General features: G+C 44.4%; 1 protein-coding gene across 1 annotated transcript in view; it reads left to right on the plus strand.

Annotated features, from left to right (window-relative positions):
- Positions 1 to 15,422, plus strand: part of LOC138247246 (BPI fold-containing family B member 4-like) — a 92,745-nt gene that overhangs the window by 68,170 nt on the left and 9,153 nt on the right. The window contains exons 13-15 of the mRNA XM_069201975.1: positions 5,174 to 5,216; positions 5,491 to 5,554; positions 7,860 to 7,936. Coding sequence (XP_069058076.1) covers positions 5,174 to 5,216; positions 5,491 to 5,554; positions 7,860 to 7,936 — 184 coding nt within the window. The remainder of the gene's footprint in view (positions 1 to 5,173; positions 5,217 to 5,490; positions 5,555 to 7,859; positions 7,937 to 15,422) is intronic.

Below are 15,422 nucleotides of genomic sequence, written 5' to 3' on the forward strand. Positions count from 1 at the left end.
TGTTTGGGTCTAAGTGGTGAAAAGAATCTTTGTGTGAACAGTTCATCTTTGCATTTTTCTCAATCCAGAGCTATGTTTAGTTACATCCAAACTCACCTTCTTTGTGGCCATCACTGATTTTTTCTTACTGGTGATGCATTAGTGTTTACTCTATCTATCACCCAGCTATTTTGGTTCAGGAGTTTCAGCCTCCCTAATGGCCGGTTCTATTATCTGCATATGCTGTGTTTTCGATGCCAAAAATATTTGTGTGAACAATTTATCTTTGTTTTACACTTCTAAGAGACAAACAAGGGCTCTAATTACTTTCAACACCACTTTCTTGGCTGTCAATCTAGGATGCCTTCTCTGCAGCCAGGTGTTATATTTTCTACTTACATCACCCAGCCATTCACAATGGAGATTTCAGCTGCCTCCATCCCTGGATCAGTTCAGTGGATGTGCTCCACTTTTGCAGCTTATTTAGAAGGGGCCACTGAACACAATTAGTTTGCTCATGCACGTATTGAACCATTGCAATATTTTCCATGGGTCTAAGCGACTTATATAATGTTTGTGTGACCAATTTATCTTTCCTTTTCATTCATACTGGCAAACAAAGCTATAATTACTTATTTTCAAAGTCAGTTTCATGGCAGTTGGTCAGGGATCGTTTTTCCTGGGCTGAGTAGTATATTTTTCCACTTACATCAGGCACCCATTTTGGGTAAGGACTTTCAGTCTCCTTAGTGGGTGGTTCAGTTGACCGCGTGTACCATGCCTTTGGGGCTTATTTAGAGATGTCCATTACATGGTAATGCAGCAGGTGCACACAATGGACACACCAATTGTAAGCCCATTTGCTTCCATCTGCACCCAATCACCACCATCTATAATCTATGCACTCCTACCATATTCAGCCACTCAGCCAACTCAGGGTTAAATATCGGCAAACAGTGTTTAACAGATACCAGATTATCTGTCTCTCTTCCCCCCCAGTCCATAAAGCCTATATTTTCAAAATCTACAATCCAGAATGATCAGTTAGTTTGGTCTCTCCACACCAAAAACTATTATTTGCAACTGAAATAATTTTGCAGAAGGACAACCTATATCATGACATCACTCTTTTTGGGTTCATTCCCACTGGCCCCTACAAACATCTGACATCAATACGGATGATATTATCATTAAGGATGTCTTGTCATCTGAGGTAAACTACCAGCCATTGCCTGGAAATATCTGATTAATGAAAAATTCATGACTTAGATCTATGTTTCATTACTAATTCATCGCTTCAGAATTTTGTGGGACAGATAGTGTTGGGTTTTAGGGGATGGCCTCAACAGCTATTTGTCATACTGCACTAAATACGTATTGTATATTTTGTTGTGACACAGCAAATTGTGCACATATTTAACAAAATGAATTTTAAAAAAAACTATGGGGGTCATTATGAGCTTGGCGGGCGGCGGAATGCGGCAGCACTCCCGCGGACCCCATTACGACATCCCCGCTGGGCCGGCGGGCGCAAACCTAGTTTGCGCCCGCCGGCCCAGCGGGGATGAGGCCGCAACATAGGAGCCGGCTCCTAATGGAGCCGGCGGTGTTGTGGCCGTGCGACGGGTGCAGTAGCACCCGTCGCGCTTTTCACTGTCTGCTATGCAGACAGTGAAAAGCTGCCTGGGCCCTGTTAGGGGGCCCCAGGACACCCATTACCGCCAGCCTCTTCCTGGCGGTGCAAACCGCCAGAAACAGGCTGGCGGTAGGGGAATCATAATCCCTGGCGGATTATCACCTCCGGGGCTAAAACGGCGGGAAACCGCCAGCCCCGGCGGTGCGACGGCGGCGCTACCGCCGCGGTCGTAATAAGGGTCTCCATACCGCCAGCCTGTTGGCGGTACGGACGCCACATTACCCCTGGCGGTCGTAATGACCCCCTATATTTTTTTATCCAACTAACTCATTCATGTTAAGTTGATATGCAGTACATGTATGCATATTTCCAACCTCTTAAATAATACCAAAAATGGTTGAGATTCTTCTGAAGAAGCAAAAGTGTATTTAAGTATGATTGAAATTTCATCACATAGTTTTCTTTCATACAAGCCAAAAATTCTGCTTGCAACTAGTATAACTATTATACCCTTAATCATGGTCCGTCAATTTTGAATTAGAGGAATTTCAATGCTGTATTACAATAAGATCTCATTTTGTTTATGAATAATATGTGAACATACTATGATGCACACCCCAATTGTCAGATTACAGATTTATCATTATATGGATCACCAGTATGTCTGATTAGTGTATTATGTCAATATCAGTCAAAAAATACCAGGAAGGTTTACAAATAGTGGACAGACCAAATTTGTAGATAGAAATACATTTATTTGATAACGTTAGTGAAGCACCTTTGTGAAACAAATTAATGAAGTCTCCTATTGAGAAGATACCAGACTTCAACAAGTCATACTGTTCACTTCTATAAATGCAAAACTCTTCTTATAGTGTCAGTCTTTGAATAATGTAGAACAAAAAAAATTAGCTTTCTTCATGTGTCATTGTACGTTATGAGGTCCGATGCATCTAGCAAATTTATCATCTAAAATAAATATTCTTGATTAAAAAAGGGCCTCAGAAGTTTCTAGATGTATGTCAACATGTATAGAAAGACTAAGGCGGTCATTCTGACCGCGGCGGGCGGCAGTCGCCGCCCGCCAGGCGGTCACCGCCGAATGACCGCACCGCGGTCAAAAGACCGCGGCGGCCATTCCAACTTTCCCGCTGGGCCGGCGGGCGACCGCCAGAAGGCCGCCCGCGGGCCCAGCGGGAAAGCTCCTTCAACAATGAAGCCGGCTCGGAATGGAGCCGGCGGAGTTGAAGGGGTGCGACGGGTGCAGTGGCACCCGTCGCGATTTTCAGTGTCTGCACAGCAGACACTGAAAATCTTCATGGGGCCCTGTTAGGGGGCCCCTGCACTGCCCATGCCAGTGGCATGGGCAGTGCAGGGGCCCCCAGGGGCCCCATGACACCCGTTCCCGCCATCCTGTTCCTGGCGGTAAAAAACGCCAGAAACAGGATGGCGGGAAGGGGGTCGGAATACCCATGGCGGTGCTGCTAGCAGCGCCGCCGTGGAGGATTCCCTGGGCCAGGGGTAAACCGGTGGGAAACCGCCGGTGGCCCTTTTCTGACCGCGGCTTTACCACCGCGGTCAGAATGGCCCAGGAAGCACCGCCAGCCTGTTGGCGGTGCTTCCGCGGTCCCCGGCCCTGGCGGCCCTGGCGGCCCTGGCGGTCATGGACCACCAGGGTCAGAATGACCCCCAAAATGTTGGATGTAACATTTCTCAACTAAAATTAAAAATGTCACCATAGTTTTATTATTAGTTTGCTAAACCACCTAAATGAGTCATCTCTCAGCAGGAAATAATGTCTACTGCCTGTTTAAATATTGTTCTAAGATCTTAGAAAAAATTGAGAAGGTTTCAAAACCTGACACATGAAATACAATTGTGTGTTGGAATGGCAGTATCGGTCAAGGAAGATAAGTAAGCTTGTCAATAGCTACTAAATATATTTGTGCAACTTGCACCTGACAGGTTTATCTTCCAGTAGGTAACTAGGTTTTCATTCTTTTGAGGTCAGTAAAATGAGTACCCACTAGTTAGGCAATACTTGTTTGAGATATGAAATGGTGTAACTCCTATTACAGATCTACTTAAATAAATCACCAAATAACTCCTAATAGCTATAATTATCTACTGCATTGGCAGAAACTGAAAAACAGTACCTAGAATTCTTAGGGCCTCATTACGAGTTCAGCAAAGCTGCTGCAGGCAAAAGACCACCAGTCCTGGAGGTCTTTTGCCTGCCATATTATGAATGTTCCGCTGGCCCACTGGAAAACTCACCACAATATTCATGCTGGCTCATAATTGAGCCGGCAGCAATGTTGTGGTGCGTCAGGTGCGACAGCACCCGTCGTGGATTTCACTGCCCATAATTTGGGCTGTAAAATGTGCGATGGGGCTGTGCATGGGCAGCGCCGGGGCTCCCAGAGCCCCCTCAACACCCCCATTCCGCCAGCCTTTCCATTGCGGTGTTTACCACCATGGTAAGGCTGGCGGATTGGGACTCGTAATCCCCAGGGCAGCGCTGCTCGCAGCGCTGCCTTGGTGGATTACAACCGCCGGGACCGCCGGGCTGCAGGCTGGCTGCACCCTGGCGGTGTCGGTGGTTTGACCGTGGCGGCTCCGCCACAATCATGGGGCGCTTGGTCCACCCTGTCTGCGGCCGACTAACCGCCATTGCAAGTGTGGCGGTCTTGAGCCCGCCACCTGCATAATGAGGGCCTAATTTCCAAAATTCTCATTCAATGGAGCAATTTCTAAAAGAAATCACATATTACAGGCTCAAATAATTTCAAATGCACTAGGGCAATTCAGAGAGCACACCAAATGTAATCTAAGTGATTGATTGACTCCTTTCAAACAATTGTCTTTCTTTAGTGCTACTAAGGCTAGGACCAATATTATGAAAATTAGTAAACACCATCATAAAAAGAACAGATTGGCACAAACTGCTAGGGCAAAAGATAAAAAGGTAGAGAAAACAAATATTCCCAATTATTTAGTCATGCAAGCTGGAGAGAAAGCACTATGTGCGATGAAACATAGATAATAAATGGACATTTTTAAGTGTTAAGGAGTTGTGCTATTGTCATTGTTGTTTGTATACTAGTGCCAAAAATTGGGAGTTCGACTTATTTTGTATTTTAGTGCTACAGTTTATGATCTTGCAGTTAGAGAAATGGTATGTCCTAGCTCTTTAATGAATAACACAACTCATCGCTCAAAAAACAAATCCTATGTATTTAATAAAGGAACATAAGCATCATATTCCTCTGATTAATGTTTCATATATATACAAAATGCGCATTCTAATGTATGCGATTGATGAAGTATAATGGCTGGTATCTGTACAAACTAAAAAGCTGTTTAACATTATCATTAGGGAACATGTTAAGTGAGATAGTTTAAATCGTGCAAAGCACATATTGCAAATGTTTTTGCAAATTCTAAAAGGTTTTCTTTGGCAACATTTATTTAACCTAAAATATTGTTTTATTTTCAGATGTTTGCTATTTCTCTTTGTCTTCTTCACATTGTTTTCTACTTTTTCCTTTTTTTTAGCTCTAAAGTCTCTGTTGCGTCTTCATCTGTGGGACCACTTGAGGCGAGTACACAGTTTGCATAAATTTGGAAAGATAATCAATGTTTAATAAAGTTAGTTCTTCTCTCTTATTAACAAGATGAATATGCTTATATACCACAGTGAATTTAGTCTTCAGACAACTCATATGGGGGCCTGTACAGTTTTAAAATAACAGCATGCTCACCCTGATTCCAGTGTGAGGCTCGCGGTGTCCGAGGCAGGTTATTAAATGTGTCACTTGTTCTGACACTTGAAGGGGATTTAATACTTTTTAATTTTATTTCCTGCATCACAGGTTTCTCTTTTGGATGGACTGGTTGGAACCTTATTCAGGACTGTCTTCTTGCCAACATTGAACAGTAAGGATGCTAATATATGTTAGGTTTCAAACTTCTCAGTATTTTCAACTCCTGATGAGTACATTTCATTTGCTCTATAACTATGTACAGCCCCAGAGTAAAATCTTCAACAGCGCTAATTATTTCCTGGCAGATATATTCTTCCTACCTAAAGCAAGCCCATCTTTCATCTTGTAGTCAAATTCAGTAATGGTATTTTAAAAAGAATATGCATTGTGATTTGGGGCCAGATGTAAAAAGCCATCCAGCGGTCGCAAAGACCGATTGACTGAATCATTGATTTTACAGCCTCTACATGGCTTTTTTAAATGTTCTAAACCTATTTTGCCTACCAAATCACGTAATGGGATTAGAAATGTTTAACAAATCACAATTTGGAAAGGGCATGTTTAACACATTTGTTACAAACTGCGCCTCTCAATGTTTGCATCAATGGTTTTTTACCATAATTTCAGTTGCCAAACAGTGATAAATTACAGATGCCTCAAAGCAGGTGGTAATGCATTTAAGACCTAATTTCCATTGTAAATGTAAAAAACATAAGTTTGTTTGTAGATGAGCAGTAGTACACAGTCTCACTACCAACTACTAAACGCACTTAAAAAAAAAGAAAATTGTTTTCCTAAATGCAAACCTTTTAGGGAAACTGGTTGCGATCACAGACATGGGCCTTCATTACGACCCTGGTGGTCTAAAGACCGCCAGTGCCATGGTGGCGGTCGGACCACCGCCAATGTGGCGGTCCAATGGCCACAATACGACAGTGGGGGTTGCACCATGGTTGGATAGCCAGCACCACCAGTTTTCCTCCACAGGAGAGTCTGGCAGTCCTAATCCACCTGGGCAGCGCTGCTTGCAACGCTGCCCTGGGGATTACGAGCTCCTTCTCTGCCAGCGGTTACATGGCGGTAGCCCTTCCATGTAAAGGCTGGTGGAGACATGGTGCAGGGGGCCCCAGGAGGATCCCTGCCCTGCGCATGCACTTGGCATGGGCAGTGCAGAGGCCAGTATGGCCCACCCCGTCACGCTTTTCACTATCTGCATTGCAGACAGTGAAAAGCGTTACTGTTGCTGCTGCACCCTATGCACTGCAACATTGCTGCTGGCTGAAACTTGAGCCAGAGTCAATGTTGTAAGCTGTTCCCCGCTGGGCCAGTGGAAGGAAACACTGTTTCCACCCACTGATCCAGCGGGGAACTCGTAATGGTGCCCGTGGGGACACATTGCAAACTGTCCACCGGATTCGTAATGAGGGCCATGGTGTTCTGCTGACACCAAAATCCAATTAGAATGAGCTGTAAATTGTGACCTATCACATAAATATTGATGTGGTAGGTCAAATTGTAACCCACTTCAAATGGTAATTTTGAGTACCAGCCTATTAGTATATAGGTCGGAATACAAAATCTAATTAGATTCACACAGGTTTGGTGCACAATTTGTGACCACTTTATGAGAATCCAGTTTTTCTACATCAGGCACATAGGGGGTCATTTTGACCCTGGCGGTACAAGACCGCCAGGGCTAAAATGACGGAAGTACCGGCAACATGCTGGCGGTGCTTCCTGGCGGATTACGACCATGGTGGAAGCGCTGCGGTCGCACCGCCGGGGCTGGCGGTTTTCCACCACAATGGCCCCGGCGGTAGTAATCCGCCAGGGCAGCGCTGCTTGCAGCGCTGCCCAGGGGATTACGAGACCCCGACCGCCATCCTTTTCCTGGCAGTTTGAACCGCCAGGAAAAGGATGGCGGTACGGGGAGTCGGGGGCCCCTGCACTGCCCATGCCACTGGCATGGGCAGTGCAGGGGCCCCCTGACAGGGCCCCATGTGGCTTTTCACTGTCTGCTATGCAGACAGTGAAAAGCGCGACGGGTGCAACTGCACCCATCACACGGCCGCCACACCGCCAGCTCCATTTGGAGCCGGCTCCATGTTGCGGCCCACATCCCCACTAGGGCCGGCGGGCGGAAACTCGGTTTCCGCCCGCCGGCCCAGCGGGGATGTCAAAATGGGCACCGCGTGAGTGCGCTGCCTTGGCGGCCGCCCGGCAGTTACAACTTGGCGGGCGGCACTTGCCGCCCGCCAAAGTTGTAATGACCCCCAAAGTTCTTATTCCCAACTATTGGTTGAGTTTCTTAATGAAGTATCACTTTGATTTAAGAAAGATGAGAGACGATTCCAATGTCTAAACATAAATTGGATTTTGGTGGTGGGGAAAGGTATTTATAAAACACCTAAATTAAAAATATCCTGGTTTCTTTTGTTTTGTAACACTGTACTGAAATCTCTGCTTGTGTCCTCTAGCGGTGCTAGGAAACGGCATTTCCCTCCCCAGGCTGATGAACATTGACTTCAGCAATGCTGATATCAACATCCTCGATGTAAGATTCTCACATGCTTTTCAGAGACTTTAATGTTTTCAAACTATTTCTAATTGTTCTTGTAAGTGCATTTTCATCCTTTGAAAGAATTGAATGCTTCACTGAGATCAACAGATCTTTTGACCCAGAAAGAGTGTGGTAAACCATACACAAATTTACATCAATACCACCCCACCAATTTAGACACCATGAACAAAGTTGCCACAAAAGGAAAACTCCAATCAGGAATAAAGATCAAAGATTTATTTTACAACCACAAAATTAGAGCCTCATTTTTAGTTTGTCGGATGGAAAATCCTGTCCGCCAAACTCCTGACAGGGTGGTCACCACCACAGTGGAGACCACCCCACCAGACCTATTAGGAGTTTCCCGCTAGGCTGACCGTTGGAAACCGAGATTTCCAACCTAGTGGGAAACAGGCAACAGCATTGACTCTGGCTCGTAATAGAGCAAGCAGCCATGCTGCCAGTGCAGGGTGCACCAGCACCCTCGCAATGCTCACTGTATGAATAGCTGACAGTGAACATTGTGAGGGTGCTGGGCAGGAGGGGGCTCTGCACTTCCAAAGACAAGTGCATGGGCAGTGCAGGGGCCCCCCTGTGGCCCCCTGTACCTGTTCTCCACCAGCCTTTTCATGGTGGTGAAACAGTCATGAAAAGGCTACAGTGAATGAGGTCATAATCCACAGGGCAGCACTGCCCTGGCAGATGATCGCCTCCACCTGCCATCACCACGGCGAACTCCGGTGGCCTGACTACAAGGGTCTTAATTTGGAGGTCAGACCGCCACAGAAGCAGTGGTCCTGACCGCCACCACAAAGTTGGCGGTCTTAAGACCACCAGCCTCGTAACGAGGCCCTTAGGCCCATATTTATACTCAGTTTGCGCTGAATTAGCGTCATTTTTTCTACCCTAATTCAGTGCAAACCTAACTCCATATTTATAGTTTGGCGCTAGACAAGTCCAGCGCCAAAGTTATGGAGTTTACATCATTTTTTGGAGGGGAAAACCTACCTTGTGTCAATGAGATGTAAGGTACAGGTTCCCGTCCAGAAACGGACGATGTGGCCTTAGTGTCATATTTATCCCCCGTGCTAAAATCCAGCACGGGGAGATGTATTTAATGCCTGGGTCTGGGCAGACGTAAGGGGACCTGTAGGCAGATCTCCATGCTCGGAGACCATGGAAATTGCCCACAGGTGTCCTTCCCTGGTCCCATGGACACCCCCACCCACACCAGGAGGTCACCTAAGGATGGGGGACCCATCCCAGGTAAGTCTGGGTGAGTATTTTAATTTTTTTCCCAACACTGCTCGGGGGCCCTGACATGTGGCCCCCTGCACAGTGCTGGCCCCAATGGCCATGCCATGGGAACATTCATCCCCTGGGCATAGCCAATGGGGTGGTGGGCATGGCTCCTGTCTTTACTATAACAGGAGCAATGTCCATGGGGGTCGTGCGCCAGAAAACTGTGCTACACTGCTTAGAGGCAATTTTTTGCCTCTAAACAGTGTAGCGCCATAATTTGGCGCACAAGCCCTGGTTCCTCCTATGCCTCCCCGGCTGCACCATTCCATTAATATGGAGCCCGGCTGGCGCCATGGACTGGAGCTATACAGTTTGACGCAAACCTGAGCTAACGCAGGTTTGCGTCAAAAAGTATAAATCTGCCCCATAGTGTCATAAAGACAATGCAGAAAATCAGATTGTTAATATGCATTATCACCATAGGCTGCCAAAGCCACGAAACAAGTTCAACCAAACTAACATTAACACAGTTAGGCATTCAAGAAGAATCAAGCATATCATTAATGAAATTATCTGGGATAAAGAAACATATCTCAGGTCAGATTGTATAAACATGTGTCAAGTTCAATTAAAGAGTAGAGATTTAGGGCTGGACATAGGTTGTCTCTAGAGCTAATCAAAGTAGAACATGCATATGAGGGGACAAACGGACACATTCAAAAATACAAACAAGACAAAAAATAATTTGAGAAAAATATGTCTTGGACTCCAGAAAACTAGTTGAAAAAATAAAAAGAGTGAGTGATAGATTCTATTCCATAAAAAGTGACATGTCAAGGGGCAGTAGCAATCAGCTGAGAGAGATACAATTCGTCAAGGGACAGCATGCAATTGCTTTTCATCAGCAAAGCATCTAGATTAGCATCAAAGTCCAATCAGGAATGTTATCATCAAAGGTGCAGAGAGAGAATCTGGTGTCAAGGGCTCTGAAGATATGCAGATAGACTGCGCTAAACTTTCAACGTCTATCCCTAATATAAAACATGTAAATCAAATTTGATTCATTGGTTTAGTGGCATCATGTCACAGAAAAGCGCATCATCCAATCAAAGCATTAGGCAAACTTCAGGTTACAACAGTCTGTTAATTTCCCAGATATTGCATTAGATCATCTCCTCTTTTGGTGTGACTACAAACAGTTAGAAACCTTTATATTCCTCCGCAACAGTTTGTTTAGTTCCCAGGTTTTACCATGAGATCGTCTCAGTTCTGTGTGAGTCCATATACTGCTAGCTACATTTTATTTCACGTTAAGTACACAGGCCTGGTTGTTCCTTCCAAGGTCACTAAACTAGAAGTCTTTGTGCAATTAAACAATGAATCTATTGCTACTTGCAAAGCTTCTCATGTGAACAGAACCTAAAGAAAAACTCACATTAGAAAGAACAATGATTCATTACTTTTATGTGACTGCAAGTATGAGTTCTGCAGGCCTAAGGAGTGCTAACACAAGGAAAATCAATTTAAAACGTATTTATATTGATAGTTCATTAGTACGAGCAGTACATTTTACTTTATGGGTTTTGTCAGTATATTTTTGTAGGTGTAGCAGAGAAGTGCAATTACTTTGTTCTGCACATACCTTTAGACTCTTAAATCGCACATTAAACTTTAAAGCATGAAATTAGTTTTGATACTAACAGTTAGTCTAGAGTTTAAAATATACTTTAACATTATTTATAATTTACTAACATACTGTTTAGTAAGGAAGGCACAATTGTGACCACAAACAAATGAAAACATAAGCACTTTTAAAATGTGTTTCATTACAGCTTTCTATGTTAAGATGTCAATCATGAGACATAATTGTCACCTTCGGTTGACCCTGGGTCACTAAAAACATTACAAGAATTTACACTCCAACATTCTTTAATACATACTACAACCTGTTTAAATTTGATAGCCATGTGTCAATTTCAGGATGTCATTACCACTATGGAGTTGCAATTTAAAATATTTTTCCACTTGCTTTGGCTCTTTAGTTGTGCTGCTCTGTGTTATTGTTTATTTTCACTTTATCAACAGAGGAGTTGGTGAAATACAGTCTGCAGGTGCAGTTGGTGAAAAGAACAAAAATTCACCTAAAACTGTCCTAGTTTTCACTGACAGGCATTACTCATGTGACTCATTTGTCATCACAATTTCCTGTTCTGTTACATCCTGCTTACAGACATTCTGACTTAGGAAGTCCTGCAGGGGCTGGATTGGGTGGCTAAAGTTTGCAAGGAGCAAGGTTGAATGGCAAGTGTGTAAAATGGCTGGCATGAAAGTTTCCAACTGGCCCAGGACAGACCTAGAAATACTACATTGTCACTCTGGCCAGGGGTGAGAAATTTCTGCAAGATGGTTGATGGGTCTAATTCAATTTTTGTGCCTGAAATGACAGGCTCTAAGACCTAAGGAAAGGGTGAATGTTTTTGATTGCAACTAGTGCCCCATTTCCTTAGCATTCCTTGCTGTTGTTTTAACTATGGTTATTGTGTAACTATGCACTGTTAAAACAAGATCATGCAGAATAGCAAGTCGTGAAGCTTTGTAACTTAGCCCACACTTACTCATAAAAGTGTGTATGCTCCAACAATAGATACCATCTGCTTAATGCAGGGATAATATTTTCCTTAACCTTGTTTGTACCTTACAGGACCATATGTCCTGAAAGTGTACAGTTCTCATTCAATTAACTAGGAATGAAAGGAGTAAAATACATTAATAAGGTCACCTAACATTTTAAAACAAATGAGATTACAGGTCCATTTTGGCTTTAGGTGGTAAGAAGAGTCAATTGACTTTTGGGGCCATATGTACCTATCTATTTCTTCGTCACAAATGGCCCATTTGCGACCAGAAAAAAAGTATTTTCCAACATACTAACACAATTTTGTAATTCAGTAATCTATTTACCAAATTGCAAAATGGGTTTGCAAGTCACTATTAAGAAGGGGCATGCCATGAGTGTCCCTTCCTAATAGCGAGTCGCAGTGGTGTGTATGATTGCTTTGAGGCAGTGAATATGGTAGCAAATCAATCACACTTACCACCAATTTCAAATTGTGAATAGGGACACCAACATTTTTTCAGCACAGTCAGTGGTCCCACATACCACTGCCTACTCTGAATAAATGAATAGGAAACTTTTCATTTTTTTTGTGATGCATCCTGTTTTCCTTTTAGGAAAACAGGATGCATTACAAAACAAACTGCTTTATTTAAAAAGCAGTCACAGACATGGTGGTCTGCTGACCCCAGAGGGCCACCATCCCTGTGAGTGCAGCCATTCCCAAATGGGTCACAATTTGGGACATGCATCATGAAAATTAATGGGGGAGGTCCCTTGTGACCCATTTGGGAACCGCAAACAGTGTGTGAGACACTGTTGTACATCAGGTTTTGCTACTCGCAGGGAGCAGCTCATTCAATGTAATAGGGGACATTTTCTCTGTTTGCACTTGGCGCACCTCTTTGAAGGTGCTCCATGGCACATACAGAGAAAGTGTATGTGTAATAGGGAACCTGATCTGAATGCAGGGCACAGTTGCTGTTAAATCCTAAAATCAGTTCTCCGAGGGCTAAACAAGATACCTACCCTATTTGAAAGGACTGTCTCTCAGTGTGAACATTTGTAATCAAGCGTTGTTAAATATGTTCATCCCATTTTGGTACATCTCTTTGTTCATATCCAGCCTGAATGTGAACATTGCCAGGGTTGTAGCAGTTGTGTATGATTCGCGCCTCTCAGTGAGACTGCTGGATTAGGGTCGGAAACCGTTTGTTCGTAGGTGACTTGTCACTCCTATGCCAGTTAGAAGCTGTTGGCCCAAACCTCCCGGCTTTCTAGCAGTACCTCACCCAAACCCTAAGTAGTAAAGGTGATTTCTGACAGCTTAGTGCATGAACTCTGGGAACCTCTCAGGGAAGTTGTGGTGTAATCAATGTTCCCACTTTTCTCTTGTTACAAACAAGTCTCTAACACACACACAGGCAATGAATATATTTATTGAAAAGACTGCAATCTATGATAAAATGCATGTGCTGCAATGAGTATGACAATGAGAAATACCAGAAGCAGATTGGTGAGGATAAAAGTGGTAAATATGAAAAACCCCAACATATTGCAATAACATGAAATATGCAATTCCTAGTAACAAGGCCTAAACCCTACCCTAAAGCAAGAGCTGTGTATGATAAGTCTGATTTGCCAGTAAAGTGACCATGAAAAAAACCCTTAACCCTGTTACCTTGGGATGAGACTGTCCTTTTAGTCTCTGGATCAGGAATCATAGAGACACAAGGCTGAGATTGCTGCAAAGCAACATGTAGTCCAAGTGGTGTATCCTGGTGGATCCACCTCTAACTACCTTGGTCTTGTGAGGTGTTTTTATAGGGCAAACATTATTGTTTGTGCAGGAATCCTGACACAAGTATGTACCTAAACATCAGATTGTGTGCACAACTTTGTGTTGGCTATTACATAACAAATACCTGACATGTTTGCATGTCGTTCTTGTCCATGTAAAACAACCCACGCACATCTCTGATAATGACGCTTTCTAAGAATGACACTGATTAGGAAAATGAAAATATTTCTTTAAAGTGTACGCATCTGCAAGCAGTGCTAAAAGGAAATACATTATAAAATTAAATAAAACAGAGCATGTTAAATAGGTCAAAGGGGACTAGGTAAAAAGGCTAGCAGGATCACTAGCTAAAAGCTAAGCTATTGTCTGTACCCAGACAGGGAACTAAATTGGACCCATGACATAGCCTCCTCTCTCAGTTGTTTTGAACATGAAAGTACTTTTCAGGGTCGAATGGGCAGTTCCCAATGGCAGTGCCATCGCCCCACACTTTGCTTTAGAGAAACAAAATACAAAAGCCCTGAGATGTAGGGAGCAGTTGGATATTTTGCATGGTTAGGGCCACCAGGCCTGAGATAGTGGTGCTAAACAGGGAAATATAACATCTGAGTACAATATCTGCTGTAAGGAGGGGAGCCAGACCCTGACGAACACTCCCAGAACCCCTGGAAGCAGGACTGCAACAGCCACAACCCATTGTACCTGGAGGCACCACATCAGGCCAAAAAGGGGCAGGGCCGCCCACTGCCATCTCGCTCAAATCATGCTACAGCCTTCCTACAGCATGGAACAGTATTAGCTGTAAGGAGGGGGACCAGACCACTTCCTTACACCTCCCCTCGAGTGGGAATGCAACAGCCACAATCCATTACACCTGGAGGCACCACATCAGCCTGAAAAGGGATGGGGCTGCCCGCTACCATCATGCTGTGCTGAAAACGTAATATGGCCTTCCCACAGTGTGGGACAGTATCTGCTTTAAGAAGGGGGACAGACACCCACGGACACTCCCAGCCCCCATGGAAGCAGGACTGCAACAGCTACAACCCTTTGCACCTGGAGGCACCGCATCAGCCCGACAGGGGGCGAGACCGCCCATGGCCTACCTGCAATGCAGGATCCATTTGGGACATGGCTAAGGGCTGGCTCGACTTGTATCCGTCAGAGCCTGAAAGAGGATGTCCTGGGCCACGTCTCTTTCTTCTGGCGTGAGACAGGTACTGTGACATCTGAATTTTCTATTCTTGCTGTCTGTCCACCGGTGCAGGCCTAATGGGGAAACAGAAACCCCAGGTAGGTGGTTTAAATTCCATCCCCACTTCTGCTGCAACCATTGAGGGTTTTTTGCAGAGAGCCATCAGTGTACTTGACAAAGAAATCAAACTGGCAGAGCATCATCTGTTGCTCCACTCACCCCCTCCACCATTGTCTACTCCTCCTTAGGCTTCACCCTGCTTGCCTTCGGAGTCAACTTTATTGCCAAACACTGTTAACAGCACTACTGTGACCTGTCACGGCTCAGCAGAGGGTGACAGTATTCTTCCTGGATCCTTTTTAAGCATAGAGCAGGCAATGGAGGCAAGTAGCCTTTGGATACAGTTGAAGCCCAGTAGTGAGACTGCTAGGGCTCCCATGGAATGATCGGCCATCTAGCAGCACATTGCAGGCCCTTCTGAAGAGGGTATTTTAGATGCTGGTCGTAGGGATCTACTTTTGGAGTCCATTAGTGAAGTGTGTAATAGCCTTATTGAGCTCATGCTGAGTAAACTGGAGCCTATCTACAACTGCGTGCATCCATTGATGCTGAGTTGTGTAAGATCAAC

This window comes from Pleurodeles waltl, chromosome 7, assembly GCF_031143425.1.
Source record: "Pleurodeles waltl isolate 20211129_DDA chromosome 7, aPleWal1.hap1.20221129, whole genome shotgun sequence".
NCBI lineage: Eukaryota > Metazoa > Chordata > Amphibia > Caudata > Salamandridae > Pleurodeles > Pleurodeles waltl.